The 15,410-nt window shown below is 35.5% G+C and overlaps 1 protein-coding gene across 1 annotated transcript in view; it reads right to left on the reverse strand.

Moving 5' to 3' along the window:
* Window positions 1-233: 233 nt before the first annotated feature.
* LOC133619738 (uncharacterized) overlaps window positions 234-15,410 on the reverse strand; it is a 37,198-nt gene continuing 22,021 nt past the window's right edge. Inside the window, exons 3-5 of the mRNA XM_072915501.1 lie at window positions 11,062-11,130; window positions 10,830-11,006; window positions 234-1,236 (exon numbers count right to left, since the gene is read on the reverse strand). Coding sequence (XP_072771602.1) covers window positions 308-1,236; window positions 10,830-11,006; window positions 11,062-11,130 — 1,175 coding nt within the window. The 3' untranslated portion in view covers window positions 234-307. The remainder of the gene's footprint in view (window positions 1,237-10,829; window positions 11,007-11,061; window positions 11,131-15,410) is intronic.

The following is a 15,410-nucleotide window of genomic DNA, read 5'->3' on the forward strand; positions in this document are numbered from 1 at the left end:
ATGATTCAAAATAAACAAACAATTGATTTGTTTTTGTTTTTTGATCAATTAATAATCGTTGCAAATAAAATCAATGTTTTGACACCCTTATTATTTACTGGAGAAGAAAGCTAGCGCGCTGATCGCTGGCTTGAATGGTAAAATGAAAGCATATTTTTGTCCTAGCACAATCTAAACTGGTAAAACCACATTGCTGTGTGAGCAGTGAAGATATCCAAAGGTGGTGAATATGAAGATTATTTATTTTCCCACATAGAGCTTGGCAATGTGAGATGTTCATATTGTTTGGTCTCTCTTTGGAAGCACATCAGTCGACACACGTGTCGGACGACCCCCCGGACGCCTCGCCGTGGTTCACCGAGCACATTTTGTGCGTGCCCATGTGCCTATTCAAAGTGGAGCTCTGAGCAAACGCGTCGCCGCAGACCGAGCAGCGGAAAGGTTTCTCCCCCGTGTGCGTCCTCATGTGCAAGACGACGTGCATCTTCCGGGAGAATCCCTCGCCGCAGACTGAGCAGATGAAAGGTTTCTCCCCCGTGTGCGTCCTCAGGTGCGAGAGCATGTTTACCTTCAGGGAGAATTTTTCCCCGCACACCGAGCAGCTGAAGGGTTTTTCCCCCGTGTGCGTTTTCATGTGTCTGGTCAGGGTGGACCTCTGAGCAAATCTAGCGCCACAGACCAGACAGCAGTACGGTTTTTCCCCGGTGTGCGTCCGCATGTGTCGAGTGAAGTCGCACTTCTGAGTGAACATTTTGTCACAGACTGAGCAGGGGAAACGTTTTTTTCCCGTCTTCCTTTTAGAGCGCTCTGAGCGTTGCATCCTCGTGTCGCCTTCGCTGCTCAAAGCTTCTCCGTCCCAGTCGCCCACTTCAAGGCGTGTGTCGTCACCACCTGATAGTAGACCCTCACAGTGGTCCGCGTCTCTTGTCGGGTGTTGCGGCCAGCTGCCGCTTGAAAGCTCCGCCCCTCCGTTCTCCTCACTTGGACTGTGATGAAGCGGTGAGGACTCAGGGGGTTTGTCTTCATCATCTTCAGTCTTCACAGAGAAACCACTCAGTGGCAACTTGGCGGGATCAGCCTCGTCTGCCCCTGGAAGACATTCTCCCTCCTGAGTGATCCAGAGTTCCTCCTCTTCCTCTTTAATGTGGGGGGGCTGCGAATCCTCTTGTTTTAAAGCGGAAATACTTCCCAGCAGCTGAGGGGGGAATTCTCCTCGAGCAACCATAAGCTGGACGTCTGCAGGACACAAACAAAAGCACATGTTGGCTCAGACATGCCACATACTACAAAATCCAAAACAAGTGAAGTTGTCACGTTGTATAAATGGTAAATGGCAAATTTAGAGGGAAAAAAAGTGTCTGGGGGCCGATATATCTATTTTTAGGAAGACTATTCCAAAACCTCACAATAATGTCTGATTGAATGCTAAAAACGTTATGACAGACCGCCTTAAAAAAAAAACGGAATGGAATTTTAAATTTTTTTACTGAATGAGACACCCAGAATGTACATGAAAATAGAGAATGTGGGATTTACAATATTAACTATGAAGGATAAAACACTGAATATTGACAACATATGAACGTCACACCCCCTCTCCATACACATGTTTTACAATCAACCAAAATGCAACAAACACAGCAAAATATGAATGCCAAGGATAAAAAAATATATATATATGATACATCACTAAGATTTAGAACGTTGTTGTAAAAATGTCCTTCCGCGTCTGTTCCTGACACCCACATTTCAGGCTTTGGAAACACTCAGTGGAAACGCTCCCCACCCACACTGCTTGGTACCTCATCTGAGCTGCTGTGACTTACATTACCATAGTAACTAATTAGATTACCATAGTGACTCATTAGATTACCATAGTAACTCATTAGATGACCATAGTAACTAATTAGATGACCGTAGTAACTAATTAGATGAGCATAGTAACTCATTAGATGACCATAGTAACTCATTAGATGACCATAGTAACTAATTAGATGACAATAGTAACTAATTAGATGACAATAGTAACTCATTAGATGATGATAGTAACTAATTAGATTACCATAGTCAGGGCCGGCCCGTGGCATAGGCCATATAGGCAAATGCTAAGGGCGCCGTCCATCAGGGGGCGCCACGCCAGTGCCACAAATGTTGGAGAAAAAAAAAAAAGTTGGTACTATTATTTCTAAATACAAAAAATAATCCCACGTTAATTAAAATGCAAAGTAAAGCCTATATAATAGAAATATTATTTGTTACAACATTACAACCCCCCCCCCCCCTCCCCCGCACGGTGCGCCCCCTCCCTTCCCGTATCATGACTCTTTTTGGACGTCACCACATCAAAAAATCAACACAAGATGTCAAAACGGCCAAAACTGTCAGGTGCCCAGGGAAGAAAAAAGAGAAAAGAAGAGGAGGAGAAACGAGAAAAAGACAGAGGTAGCAGGTAGGTAACGTTAGCCTACATGAAATTATTTGTCTGTTACAGAATGTGATAGTAGCTGGCTTTTTAGCATTAAGCTAATATTACATGATAAATAGCTAGTTCTGTTTTAACGTCGGGTTAATATTGTGGAGGGGGCTAAATTGTTATGGAAAATAATAATGTAACGTTAGGTAATTACAGTACTCCCACCTTACATTCCTCAGGGACATTTGTATTAGATCTTTTAAGCAGGTGTTTTTTGTTTACATTGTTATTGCCTTCTGGTTAGCTAATGTTTGCCCTGCAGGTAATAGTCACTTTTCCACCCCTTTATATATTAGGTATAGTTGTAAGTAAAAAAAAAAAAGGTCAAAGACAAAGCTATTCGGTTTCTTCTGAGTATATACACTTCAATGCCGATGTGGGGGGGCGCCACCTAAAATTTTGCCTAGGGCGCCAGATTGGTTAGGGCCGGGCCTGACCATAGTAACTCATTAGATGACCATAGTAAATTATTAGATGACCATAGTAACTAATTATATTACCATAGTAACTCATTAGATGACCATAGTAACTCATTAGATGACCATAGTAACTCAATATATGACCATAGTAACTCATTAGATTACCATAGTAACTAATTAGATGACCATAGTAACTAATTAGATGACCATAGTAACTCATTAGATGACCATAGTAACTCATTAGATGACCATAGTAACTAATTAGATGACCATAGTAACTCATTAGATGACCATAGTAACTCATTAGATGACCATAGTAACTAATTAGATGACCATAGTAAATTATTAGATGACCATAGTAACTCATTAGATGACTATAGTAACTCATTAGATGAGCATAGTAACTCATTAGATGACCATAGTAACTAACTAGATGACTATAGTAACTCATTAGATGACCATAGTAACTCATTAGATGACCATAGTAACTCATTAGATGACCATAGTAACTAATTAGATGAGCATAGTAACTAGTATATGATGCAGATTCCAAGCATGTAAAGACTTAGTATAGTTGAAGACTTCTGGTCATGTGTAAACATGAGTGCACATCATAATGGCAGCTACACTTGACATATTAAACATCTAAATAAAAGATTTGGGAAAGTCCGGCGGGCCAGATTGAAAAGCTTTACGGGCCGCATGTGGCCTTAATTTGCCCAGGTCTGCTTTTGGAGCTCAGATTTAACTCTGTCTGTTCCTCTATGTTTACATCTTTACACTTTTTTTCTTACACTTTATATTGAGCATTTCTTACACACTCCTGATTGTTGCACCTTCTTTTTACTGTTAAGTGTTCCATGTGATTCTAGAATGTTGTTTACATGGATTGTTGACGTTTGCTTTCTGACTTGATAGCCGAGGGGATTATATATAATCAGAAAATTATAAAAATGTTTACATTTAATATATTTTTCTCTATAGGTCGTCATTTCTAAGTGACGAGGAAGATTCAGCACAACAATTGTTTTTAAAATGTGTTAAGTCTAGGGTTGCAAAGGGGTGGAAAGTTTCCGGTAAATTTCCGGAAATTTACCACGGGAAGTTAAAGGGGAACATTATCACCAGACCTATGTAAGCGTCAATATATACCTTGATGTTGCAGAAAAAAGACCATATATTTTTCTAACCGATTTCCGAACTCTAAATGGGCGAATTTTGGCGAATTAAACGCCTTTCTATTATTCGCTATCGGAGCGATGACGTCACGTTGTGACGTCACATCGGGAAGCAATCCGCCATTTTCTCACTTTCGTCGGTGTGTTGTCGGAGGGTGTAACAACACGAACAGGGACGGATTCAAGTTGCACCAGTGGCCCAAAGATGCCAAAGTGGCAAGAAATTGGACGAAATTTGTTCAAAATACGAGGCTGTGGGGAAAGCCGACGAAAATGGTCAGTCGTTTGTTCCGCACACTTTACCGACGAAAGCTATGCTACGACAGAGATGGCAAGAATGTGTGGATATCCTGCGACACTCAAAGCAGATGCATTTCCAACCATAAAGTCAAAGAAATCTGCCGCCAGACCTCCATTGAATCTGCCGGAGTGTGTGAGCAATTCAGGGACAAAGGACCTCGGTAGCACGGCAAGCAATGGCGGCAGTTTGTTCCCGCAGACGAGCGAGCTAAACCCCCTGGATGTCTTGGCTCACACCGTCCCTTATGCCACCGAAGATGATCAAGAGAAGAATATCGACCCTAGCTTCCCTGGCCTGCTGACATCAACTCCAAAACTGGACAGATCAGCTTTCAGGAAAAGAGAGCGGATGAGGGTATGTCTACAGAACATATTAATTGATGAAAACTTTATTCATTACTCGCGGTTTTACGTAAATTATTATACATAAACTGTGTTTACCAATAATTTAGCTTAAAAATATTTATTTTTTTCAATCATTCGAGTAGTCTTGTGTAATGCAGTATTTTGTGTCTATTTAGGTATGGTTAACCTGATTGCTGAAATCGTGGAAAAATATATGTTCTTAGCGCGCCTGAAATGGGCTGTCTGCACTCTCAAAGTGCATGTTGTTGCCAAATGTATTTCATATGCTGTAAACCTAGTTCATAGTTGTTAGTTTCCTTTAATGCCAAACAAACACATACCAATCGTTGGTTAGAAGGCGATCACCGAATTCGTCCTCGCTTTCTCCCGTGTCGCTGGCTGTCGTGTCGTTTTCCTCGGTTTGGCTTGCATACGGTTCAAACCGATATGGCTCAATAGCTTCAGTTTCTTCTTCAATTTGGTTTTCGCTACCTGCCTCCACACTACAACCATCCGTTTCAATACATGCGTAATCTGTTGAATCGCTTAAGCCGCTGAAATCCGAGTCTGAATCCGAGCTAATGTCGCTATAGCTTGCTGTTCTTTCCGCCATGTTTGTTTGTATTGGCATCACTATGTGACGTCACAGGAAAATGGACGGGTGTATATAACGATGGTTAAAATCAGGCACTTTGAAGCTTTTTTTAGGGATATTGCGTGATGGGTAAAATTTTGAAAAAAACTTTGAAAAGTAAAATAAGCCACTGGGAACTGATTTTTAATGGTTTTAACCCTTCTGAAATTTCGATAATGTTCCCCTTTAAACTCGGGAAGTTTGGAAATTTTGAACATTTTTTGATTATTCAAAGTTGGACACCGTCCATGGGAATGAATGGGGAATTACAATAATGATATATTATTGGGCACTTGTCTATATGCTGCTACATCTTTGTGGCATTTTTGACGTAGCTTTTTGCACAGTATTTGCACATGTACACAGCCTTTGTTGAACTTTGTTGAAATTGTTGAACAATTTCCCTTGTGGATCATTAAAGTTTGTCTAAGTCTTTCCGCCTACATGTCTCCACACATCATACGCATACTTGCCAACCCTCCCGGATTTTCCGGGAGACTCCCGAAATTCAGCACCTCTCCCGAAAACCTCCCAGGACAAATTTTCTCCCAAAAATCTCCCAAAATTCAGGCGGAGCTGGAGGCCACGCCCCCTCCAGCTCCATGCGGACCTGAGTCCGCTTTCCCACGATACAAACAGCGTGCCTGCCCAATCACGTTATAACTGTATAATGATGGAGGGCGAGTTCTTGGTTTCTTATGTGGGTTTATTGTTCGGCAGTTTCATTAACGTCCTCCCAGCGCGGTAACAACACACAACAACAGCAGTCACGTTTTTGTCTACCGTAAAGCAGTTCGTCTGCCGTAAACAGCAATGTTGTGACACTCTTAAACAGGACAATACTGCCATCTACTGTACATGCATATGTGACAATAACATCTAGGGCTTTTAGAGAGTGCAGTGCACAACTGCGCACACAACAAGGAGACGAAGCAGAAGAACGAGGAAGATACAGCCGTGGCGACGCCGCCGACGATTAAGATGAAGAAATACGCTTTGTTGCACCTTTCCTGCCTGAGTCCGGCGATTAGTTGCAAATCTTGCTTTATTGATTGCTTGCACACAGCCAATCCAACACAAAACAAACTAGTCCCCGCCCGCACTCACGCTACCGCTCCCTCTCTTCTCTCGCCCACACACTCACTGACGTCACTCACCTCACATGCTCGCCTATTAAAGGGCCACACACACACATACGCTACTCTCATAACAGCTTGTAAGTTTCAAGACGCAGCTGCGATTGGACCTGGATAGCCTCCGGGAAGAAGTAGTGGACTACCAAGTGCTTGGCACTGAAGATCTTCCTCAGGAAGCAAAGATTGACCGGTTTTGGGCCATGCTAGGGAGAGATGGAAAATTCCAGACTCTAATGCATTTGATGAAAGCACTTTTGTGCGTGCCACACAGCAATGCATCATCAGAGAGGGTGTTCAGCATGCTTAGAAAAATAGTGACAGAGAATAGAACAAAGATGGACAATTCAACCCTTAACTCAACAATGAGTAGATGAGTGTTATGTGTGTGTATATGTGGAAATAAATGAACACTGAAATTCAAGTATTTATTTTATTTATATATATATATATATATATATATATATATATATATATACACATATACATACATATATATATATATGAAATACTTGACTTGGTGAATTCTAGCTGTAAATATACTCCTCCCCTCTTAACCACGCCCCTAACCACGCCCCCGCCCAACCCCCTCCCCCACCTCCCGAAATCGGAGGTCTCAAGGTTGGCAAGTATGGCATTATTCTGTTTGTATTTATGTATTCTTGTAAAAGACTAATGCAATGCCACACACAGATATAAATAGTCCGCTAAACAATTGGAGTAGTCTTTAAAAATATTTGACTGATGGACAAATGAATAGAAATAGGCTAGATGAATAAATAAACAGTCAATCAGCATGCTACATCAAACTATAAGCTACATTCTTGTATGACAACTGAATGGCTAGCAGAACAGAAGGCAGAGGAAACTACACCTTTTCATTTAGTATTTGCAAAAAACGTAAGTTCGGATCGCTAACGTTGTTAGCATAAATGAATGGGATTTAACATAGAGAAAATTAGCATCACGGCTCACGGAAAAATATTTTCGATTCATTATGAGAAAAAGGGTGGAGTGCCATCTCCGGGTTGGGGAGGAGACCCTGCCCCAAGTGGAGGAGTTCAAGTACCTCGGAGTCTTGTTCACGAGTGAGGGAAGAGTGGATGGTGAGATCGACAGGCGGATCGGTGCGGCGTCTTCAGTAATGCGGACGCTGTATCCATCCGTTGTGGTGAAGAAGGAGCTGAGCTGGAAGGCAAAGCTCTCAATTTACCGGTGGATCTACGTTCCCATCCTCACCTATGGTCATGAGCTTTGGGTTATGACCGAAAGGACAAGATCACGGGTACAAGCGGCCCAAATGAGTTTCCTCCGCCTGGTGGTGGGTCTCTCCCTTAGAGATAGGGTGAGAAGCTCTGTCATCCGGGGGGAGCTCAAAGTTAAGCCACTGCTCCTCCACATGGAGAGGAGCCAGATGAGGTGGTTCGGGCATCTGGTCAGGATGCCGCCCCAACGTGTTTAGGGAACATCCGACCGGTAGGAGGCCACGGGGAAGACCCAGGACACGTTGGGAAGACTATGTCTCCCGGCTGGCCTGGGAACGCCTCGGGATCCCCCGGGAGGAGCTGGACCAAGTGGCTGGGGAGAGGGAAGTCTGGGCTTCTCTGCTTAGGCTGCTGCCCCCGCCACCCAACCTCGGATAAGCGGAAGAAGATGGATGGATAGTTGAACTTTACAGATCACCAAAAAGGTCAATTCGGATCGCTAACGTTGTTAGCATAAATTAATGGGATTTAACATAGAGAAAATTAGCATCACGGCTAACGTAGAAATATTTAGGGCTCATTATGAGACTGTGGTGGTACATAAACCTAGCTAGCTAAGCTAGAGATATATAAAATCATTGAACAAGTACAGGAACAGCTAGTCTGCTGGAGTAGTCTACAGTCATACAGTAACACTTAAATACCATACATCAAATATATTTACCCCACCTGTCCTAGGTTTAAATACTAGTGTGGCCTCAATAGCCCTGCTGTAGTGTGTTGCATGCTGGGAATTATCTGCACATGTGACGGAAGAATGCACTGCACGTGTGGATGGAGGAATGCACAGTGAAGGGTTGAAATCATTGGCGTTGTTAGGCCTATTTTAGGGGGGCTCAAGCCCCCCTAAAATATTCTTAAGCCCCCCTAAATAATTTGGTGTTTTTGTTTTTGTTTTTTTTTTTACAAATACATGCCGACATATTCATTATAAAGTGGCCCAAATATGAGTTTAAATAAATAATCATATAACCTGTTATTATTCACTCAGTTTCCCCTCACTTCGTAGCGTAAGGTAGAGAGCCCCTTTCGTGCGTCGGTATCCAATCCATTCCACTTGTTCATATAGAAAATGCCCACATCACTCAAATTCCAGCCCGCATTTTCTCTGCGACCTTGCTTGCGGTCCTGCAGGTGTACGAAGCACATTATCTTCCTTTACAATGAGTGAAGCTGCACAAAACCTTGTGTGTGCAATTGCAAATCATTTATTTTTTAAGTTTTGTGTTTCTTGTAGAATCTATATAAAGTAATATACATAAGCCTATTGTAAAAATAATGAAAAAAACATAATTAAATATATTTGTTTTATTGTATTGTTACATTAATAGCTGTTTTATTATTATAGGATGGCTTGTTAAACATTTAATAGGATTTTCAGAGGGAGGAAAAACCAAGACATTTAATATAAAATGTAAAATGAATAAATACATAAAAAGAAAAAGAAAATATATGGTTAAAAGCCATCGTCCCGGGGAGCATTTCATCCCGTGCATTTAAAAAAAAATAATAATAATAACAAAGAATAATTTCTAAGTCTTTGTTAGCCGTTTGTGAAGTTTTGTGCTCGTGCGTAACCAGAGGTGGGTAGTAACGCGCTACATTTACTCCGTTACATCTACTTGAGTAAGTTTTGGGATAAATTGTACTTCTAAGAGTAGTTTTAATGCAACATACTTTTACTTTTACTTGAGTATATTTATAGAGAAGAAACGCTACTTTTACTCCGCTACTTTTATCTACATTCAGCTCGCTACTCGCTACTAATTTTTATCGATCTGTTAATGCACGCTTTGTTTGTTTTGGTCTGTCAGACAGACCTTCATAGTGCCTGCGTTTCAACAAATACAGTCACTGGTGACGTTCACTCCGTTCCACCAATCAGATGCAGTCACTGGTGACGTTGGACCAATCAAACAGAGCCAGCGGTCACATGACCTGACTTAAACAAGTTGAAAAACTTATTGGGGTGTTACCATTTAGTGGTCAATTGTACGGAATATGTACTGTACTGTGCAATCTACTAATAAAAGTTTCAATCAATCAATCAAAAGTGTGAAGGAAAAAAAGACCCTTTTTTTATTTCAACCGTACATGCCGTCAAAAGCCTAAAGACTGACTACACAGTTCCTGTCTTCACAATAAAAGTGCCGCTCCATCGCGCATGCGCTTTCAAAATAAGAGTCTCCGAAAGCCAGCGCAAACAAGCTCGCAAGCTACGGAGTTTGTCGCCAATATATTTCTTGTAAAGTGTATAAAAACGAATATGGAAGCTGGACAAATAAGATGCCAAAAACCAACCACTTTCATGTGGTATTAGACAGAAAGGAGGAACTTTTTTTCTCCTCCATTTGAAAACGTGGACGTTATCAGCACTACTGTCTGATTACAATCAACGCAAGTCATCAGAATCAGGTAATACACCAACTTATATTCTTGTCTTCATGAAAGAAAGGAATCTATATGTGTTAAACATGCATGTATATTCATTAAAACATCTTAAACATGTAAACAAAAACGGCAAAATAAATAAATATAAATTATATACTGTATATATCAATGTATATATATATATATATATATATATATATATATATGTATATATGTGTGTATATATATATATATATATATATATATATATATATATATATATATATATATATATATATGATATGTGTGTGTATGTTACTCATCAGTTACTCAGTACTTGAGTAGTTTTTTCACAACATACTTTTTACTTTTACTCAAGTAAATATTTGGGTGACTACTCCTTACTTTTACTTGAGTAATAAATCTCTAAAGTAACAGTACTCTTACTTGAGTACAATTTCTGGCTACTCTACCCACCTCTGATTATGGAAGAATGCACTGCACGTGCGGATGGAGGAATGCACAGTCCAGGGTTGAAATTCTACTGAATTTTAATGAAATCATGTTGTTTTAGCTAATAGTCATGCTGCAAGATCTAGCATGTTGCATTCAATGTTTATTTCCATTCATTTCCCGTGGAAAGTTTCCAACTTTGAATATAACCGGGATTTTGCAACCCTCGTTAAGTGAAATGCTGATCCTTCAAACAAACCTTCAATGTGCAAAACAGCTTCCAGTTGTCGTCGATGTCGCTCCTTCTCCTCTCTCGTTCGAGAAAGTTCCTCCTCGTAGCACGCTATCGTTCTTTCAACCAGCGCGAATATTTCATCAGCCGCCGCCATGAGTCGCTCCTGCACCAACTCTTTCAACATTTTCAATGTTTTTTTAACTTAATGGCAGTTCGTCGTCTTCGCCCTTTGTCTGTTTTGGAACGCTTTGCTAACTTCCGGCTTCTTTCTTCTTCTTCTTTCTGTTGGATTGTAAAGCCTTCATGACGTCACACTGCTGCCATCCTGCGGCAGAATGTGAATTTATGGGAAACCAAAATACGCTTTTTTGTTTTGTTTTGTTTTGAATTGGGATTGGAATATATTTTTTATTTTTTATTTTATAAACCTTAATTTATGAACTGCAACATTTACAAACAATCGAGAAATAATAATAATCAAAATAAGTACAAAAACAGTACAAATCAGCGCCAGGGGGTTGTAAACTCAATAAAGTAACTAAAATAGAATGCTACATATATATATATATATATATATATATATATATATATATATATATATATATATATATATATATATATATATATATATATATATATATATATATATATATAACAAAAAGCAAAGCCAAACCAAAATACGCTTCTTCTTTTTTTTTTTTTTTGAATTGCGATTGGAATATTTTTTTATTTTATTTTTTATTTTATAAACCTTAATTTATAAACTGCAACATTTACAAACAATCGAGAAATAATAATAATCAAAATAAGTACAAAAACAGTAGAAATCAGCGCCAGGGGGTTATAAACTCAATAAAGTAACTAAAATAGAATGCAAAAAAAAAAAAAAAAAAGTATATATATATATATATATATATATATATATATATATATATATATATATATATATAAGGCAGCACGGTGGAAGAGGGGTTAGTGCATCTGCCTCACAATACGAAGGTCCTGAGTAGTCTTGGGTTCAATCCCGGGCTCGGGATCTTTCTGTGTGGAGTTTGCATGTCCTCCCCGTGACTGCGTGGGTTCCCTCCGGGTACTCCGGCTTCCTCCCACCTCCAAAGACATGCACCTGGGGATAGGTTGATTGGCAACACTAAATTGGCCCTAGTGTGTGAATGTCAGTGTGAATGTTGTCTATCTGTGTTGGCCCTGCGATGAGGTGGCGAATTGTCCAGGGTGTACCTCGCCTTCCGCCCGATTGTAGCTGAGATAGGCTCCAGCGCCCCCCGTGACCCCAAAAGGGAATAAGCGGTAGAAAATGGATGGATGGATGGATATATATATATATATATATATATATATATATATATATATATATATATATATATATATATATATATATATATATATATATATATATATATTTTTTTTTTTTAAAGTGCAAAGCCAAACTAAAATATGCTTTTTTTTTGTTTGTTTTGCTTTGAATTGCGATTGGAATATTTACAAACAATCAAAAAATAATAAATAATAACAATCAAAATAAGTACAAAAACAGTAGAAATCAGCGCCAGAGGGTTATAAACTCAATAAAGTAACTAAAATAGAATGCTATATATATATATATATATATATATATATATATATATATATATATATATATATATATATATATATATATATATGTATGTATATATATATATGTATATATATAACAAAAAGCAAAGCCAAACCAAAATATGCTTCTTTTTTTTTTTTTTTTTTGAATTGCGATTGGAATATTTTTTATTATTTATTTTATTTTTTATTTTATGAACCTTAATTTATAAACTGCAACATTTACAAACAATCGAGAAATAACAGTACAAATCAGCTCCAGGGGGTTGTAAACTCAATAAAGTAACTAAAATAGAATGATATATATATATATATATATATATATATATATATATATATATATATATATATATATATATATAACAAAAAGCGAGAAATAATAATAATCAAAATAAGTACAAAAACAGTAGAAATCAGCGCCAGGGGGTTATAAACTCAATAAAGTATCTAAAATAGAATGCAAAAAAAATATAAAAATAAAAATAAATAAATATATATATATATATATTTAAAAAAAAGTGCAAAACCAAACTAAAATACGCTTTTTTTTGTTTGTTTTGCTTTGAATTGCGATTGGAATATTTACAAACAATCGAGAAATAATAAATAATCATAATCAAAATAAGTACAAAAACATTACAAATCAGCGCCTGGTGGTTGTAAACTCAATAAAGTAACTAAAATAGAATGCAAAAAAAATTAAAAATAAATAAAAATAAATAAATATATATATATATATATATATATATATATATATATATATATATATATATATATGTATATATATATATATATATATATATATATATATATATATATATATATATATATATATATATATATATATATATATATAGCAAAAAGCAAAGCCAAACCAAAATACGCTTCTTTTTTTTTTTTTTTTTGTGAATTGCGATTGGAATATATTTTTATTTTATTTTTTATTTTATAAACCTTAATTTATAAACTGCAACATTTACAAACAATCGAGAAATAATAATAATCAAAATAAGTACAAAAACAGTATAAATCAGCGCCTGGGGGTTATAAACTCAATAAAGTAACTAAAATAGAATGCAAAAAAAAATAAAATAAATAAAAATAAAAATATATATATGTATTTAAAACAAAGTGCAAAGCCAAACTAAAATACGCTTTTTTTTGTTTGTTTTGCTTTGAATTGCGATTGGAATATTTACAAACAATCGAGAAATAATAAATAATAATAATCAAAATAAGTACAAAAACAGTACAAATCAGCGCCAGGGGGTTGTAAACTCAATAAAGTAACTAAAATAGAATGCTATATATATATATATATATATATATATATATACATATATATATATATATATAACAAAAGCAAAGCCAAACCAAAATACGCTTCTTTTTTTTTTTTTTTTGAATTGCGATTGGAATATTTTTTTATTTTATCTTTTATTTTATAAACCTTAATTTATAAACTGCAACATTTACAAGCAATCGAGAAATAATAATAATCAAAATAAGTACAAAAACAGTAGAAATCAGCGCCAGGGGGTTATAAACTCAATAAAGTAACTAAAATAGAATGCAAAAAAAAAAATATATATATATATATATATATATATATATATATATATATATATATATATATATATATATATATTTAAAACAAAGTGCAAAGCCAAACTAAAATATGCTTTTTTTTTGTTTGTTTTGCTTTGAATTGCGATTGGAATATTTACAAACAATCGAGAAATAATAAATAATAACAATCAAAATAAGTACAAAAACAGTAGAAATCAGCGCCAGAGGGTTATAAACTCAATAAAGTAACTAAAATAGAATGCTATATATATATATATATATATATATATATATATATATATATATATATATATATATATATATATATATATATATATATATATATGTATATATATATGTATATATATAACAAAAAGCAAAGCCAAACCAAAATATGCTTCTTTTTTTTTTTTTTTTTTTGAATTGCGATTGGAATATTTTTTATTATTTATTTTATTTTTTATTTTATGAACCTTAATTTATAAACTGCAATATTTACAAACAATCGAGAAATAACAGTACAAATCAGCGCCAGGGGGTTGTAAACTCAATAAAGTAACTAAAATAGAATGATATATATATATATATATATATATATATATATATATATATATATATATATATATATATATATATATATATATATATAACAAAAAGCGAGAAATAATAATAATCAAAATAAGTACAAAAACAGTAGAAATCAGCGCCAGGGGGTTATAAACTCAATAAAGTATCTAAAATAGAATGCAAAAAAAATATAAAAATAAAAATAAATAAATATATATATATATATATTTTAAAAAAAGTGCAAAGCCAAACTAAAATACGCTTTTTTTTGTTTGTTTTGCTTTGAATTGCGATTGGAATATTTACAAACAATCGAGAAATAATAAATAATAATAATCAAAATAAGTACAAAAACAGTAGAAATCAGCGCCAGGGGGTTATAAACTCAATAAAGTAACTAAAATAGAATGCAAAAAAAAAAAAATATATATATATATATATATATATATATATATATATATATATATATATATATATATATATATATATATATATATTTAAAACAAAGTGCAAAGCCAAACTAAAATATGCTTTTTTTTTGTTTGTTTTGCTTTGAATTGCGATTGGAATATTTACAAACAATCGAGAAATAATAAATAATAACAATCAAAATAAGTACAAAAACAGTAGAAATCAGCGCCAGAGGGTTATAAACTCAATAAAGTAACTAAAATAGAATGCTATATATATATATATATATATATATATATATATATATATATATATATATATATATATATATATATATATATATGTATATATATATGTATATATATAACAAAAAGCAAAGCCAAACCAAAATATGCTTCTTTTTTTTTTTTTTTTTTTGAATTGCGATTGGAATATTTTTTATTA

The sequence above is a fragment of the Nerophis lumbriciformis genome, linkage group LG20, assembly GCF_033978685.3.
Source record: "Nerophis lumbriciformis linkage group LG20, RoL_Nlum_v2.1, whole genome shotgun sequence".
Classification (NCBI taxonomy): domain Eukaryota; kingdom Metazoa; phylum Chordata; class Actinopteri; order Syngnathiformes; family Syngnathidae; genus Nerophis; species Nerophis lumbriciformis.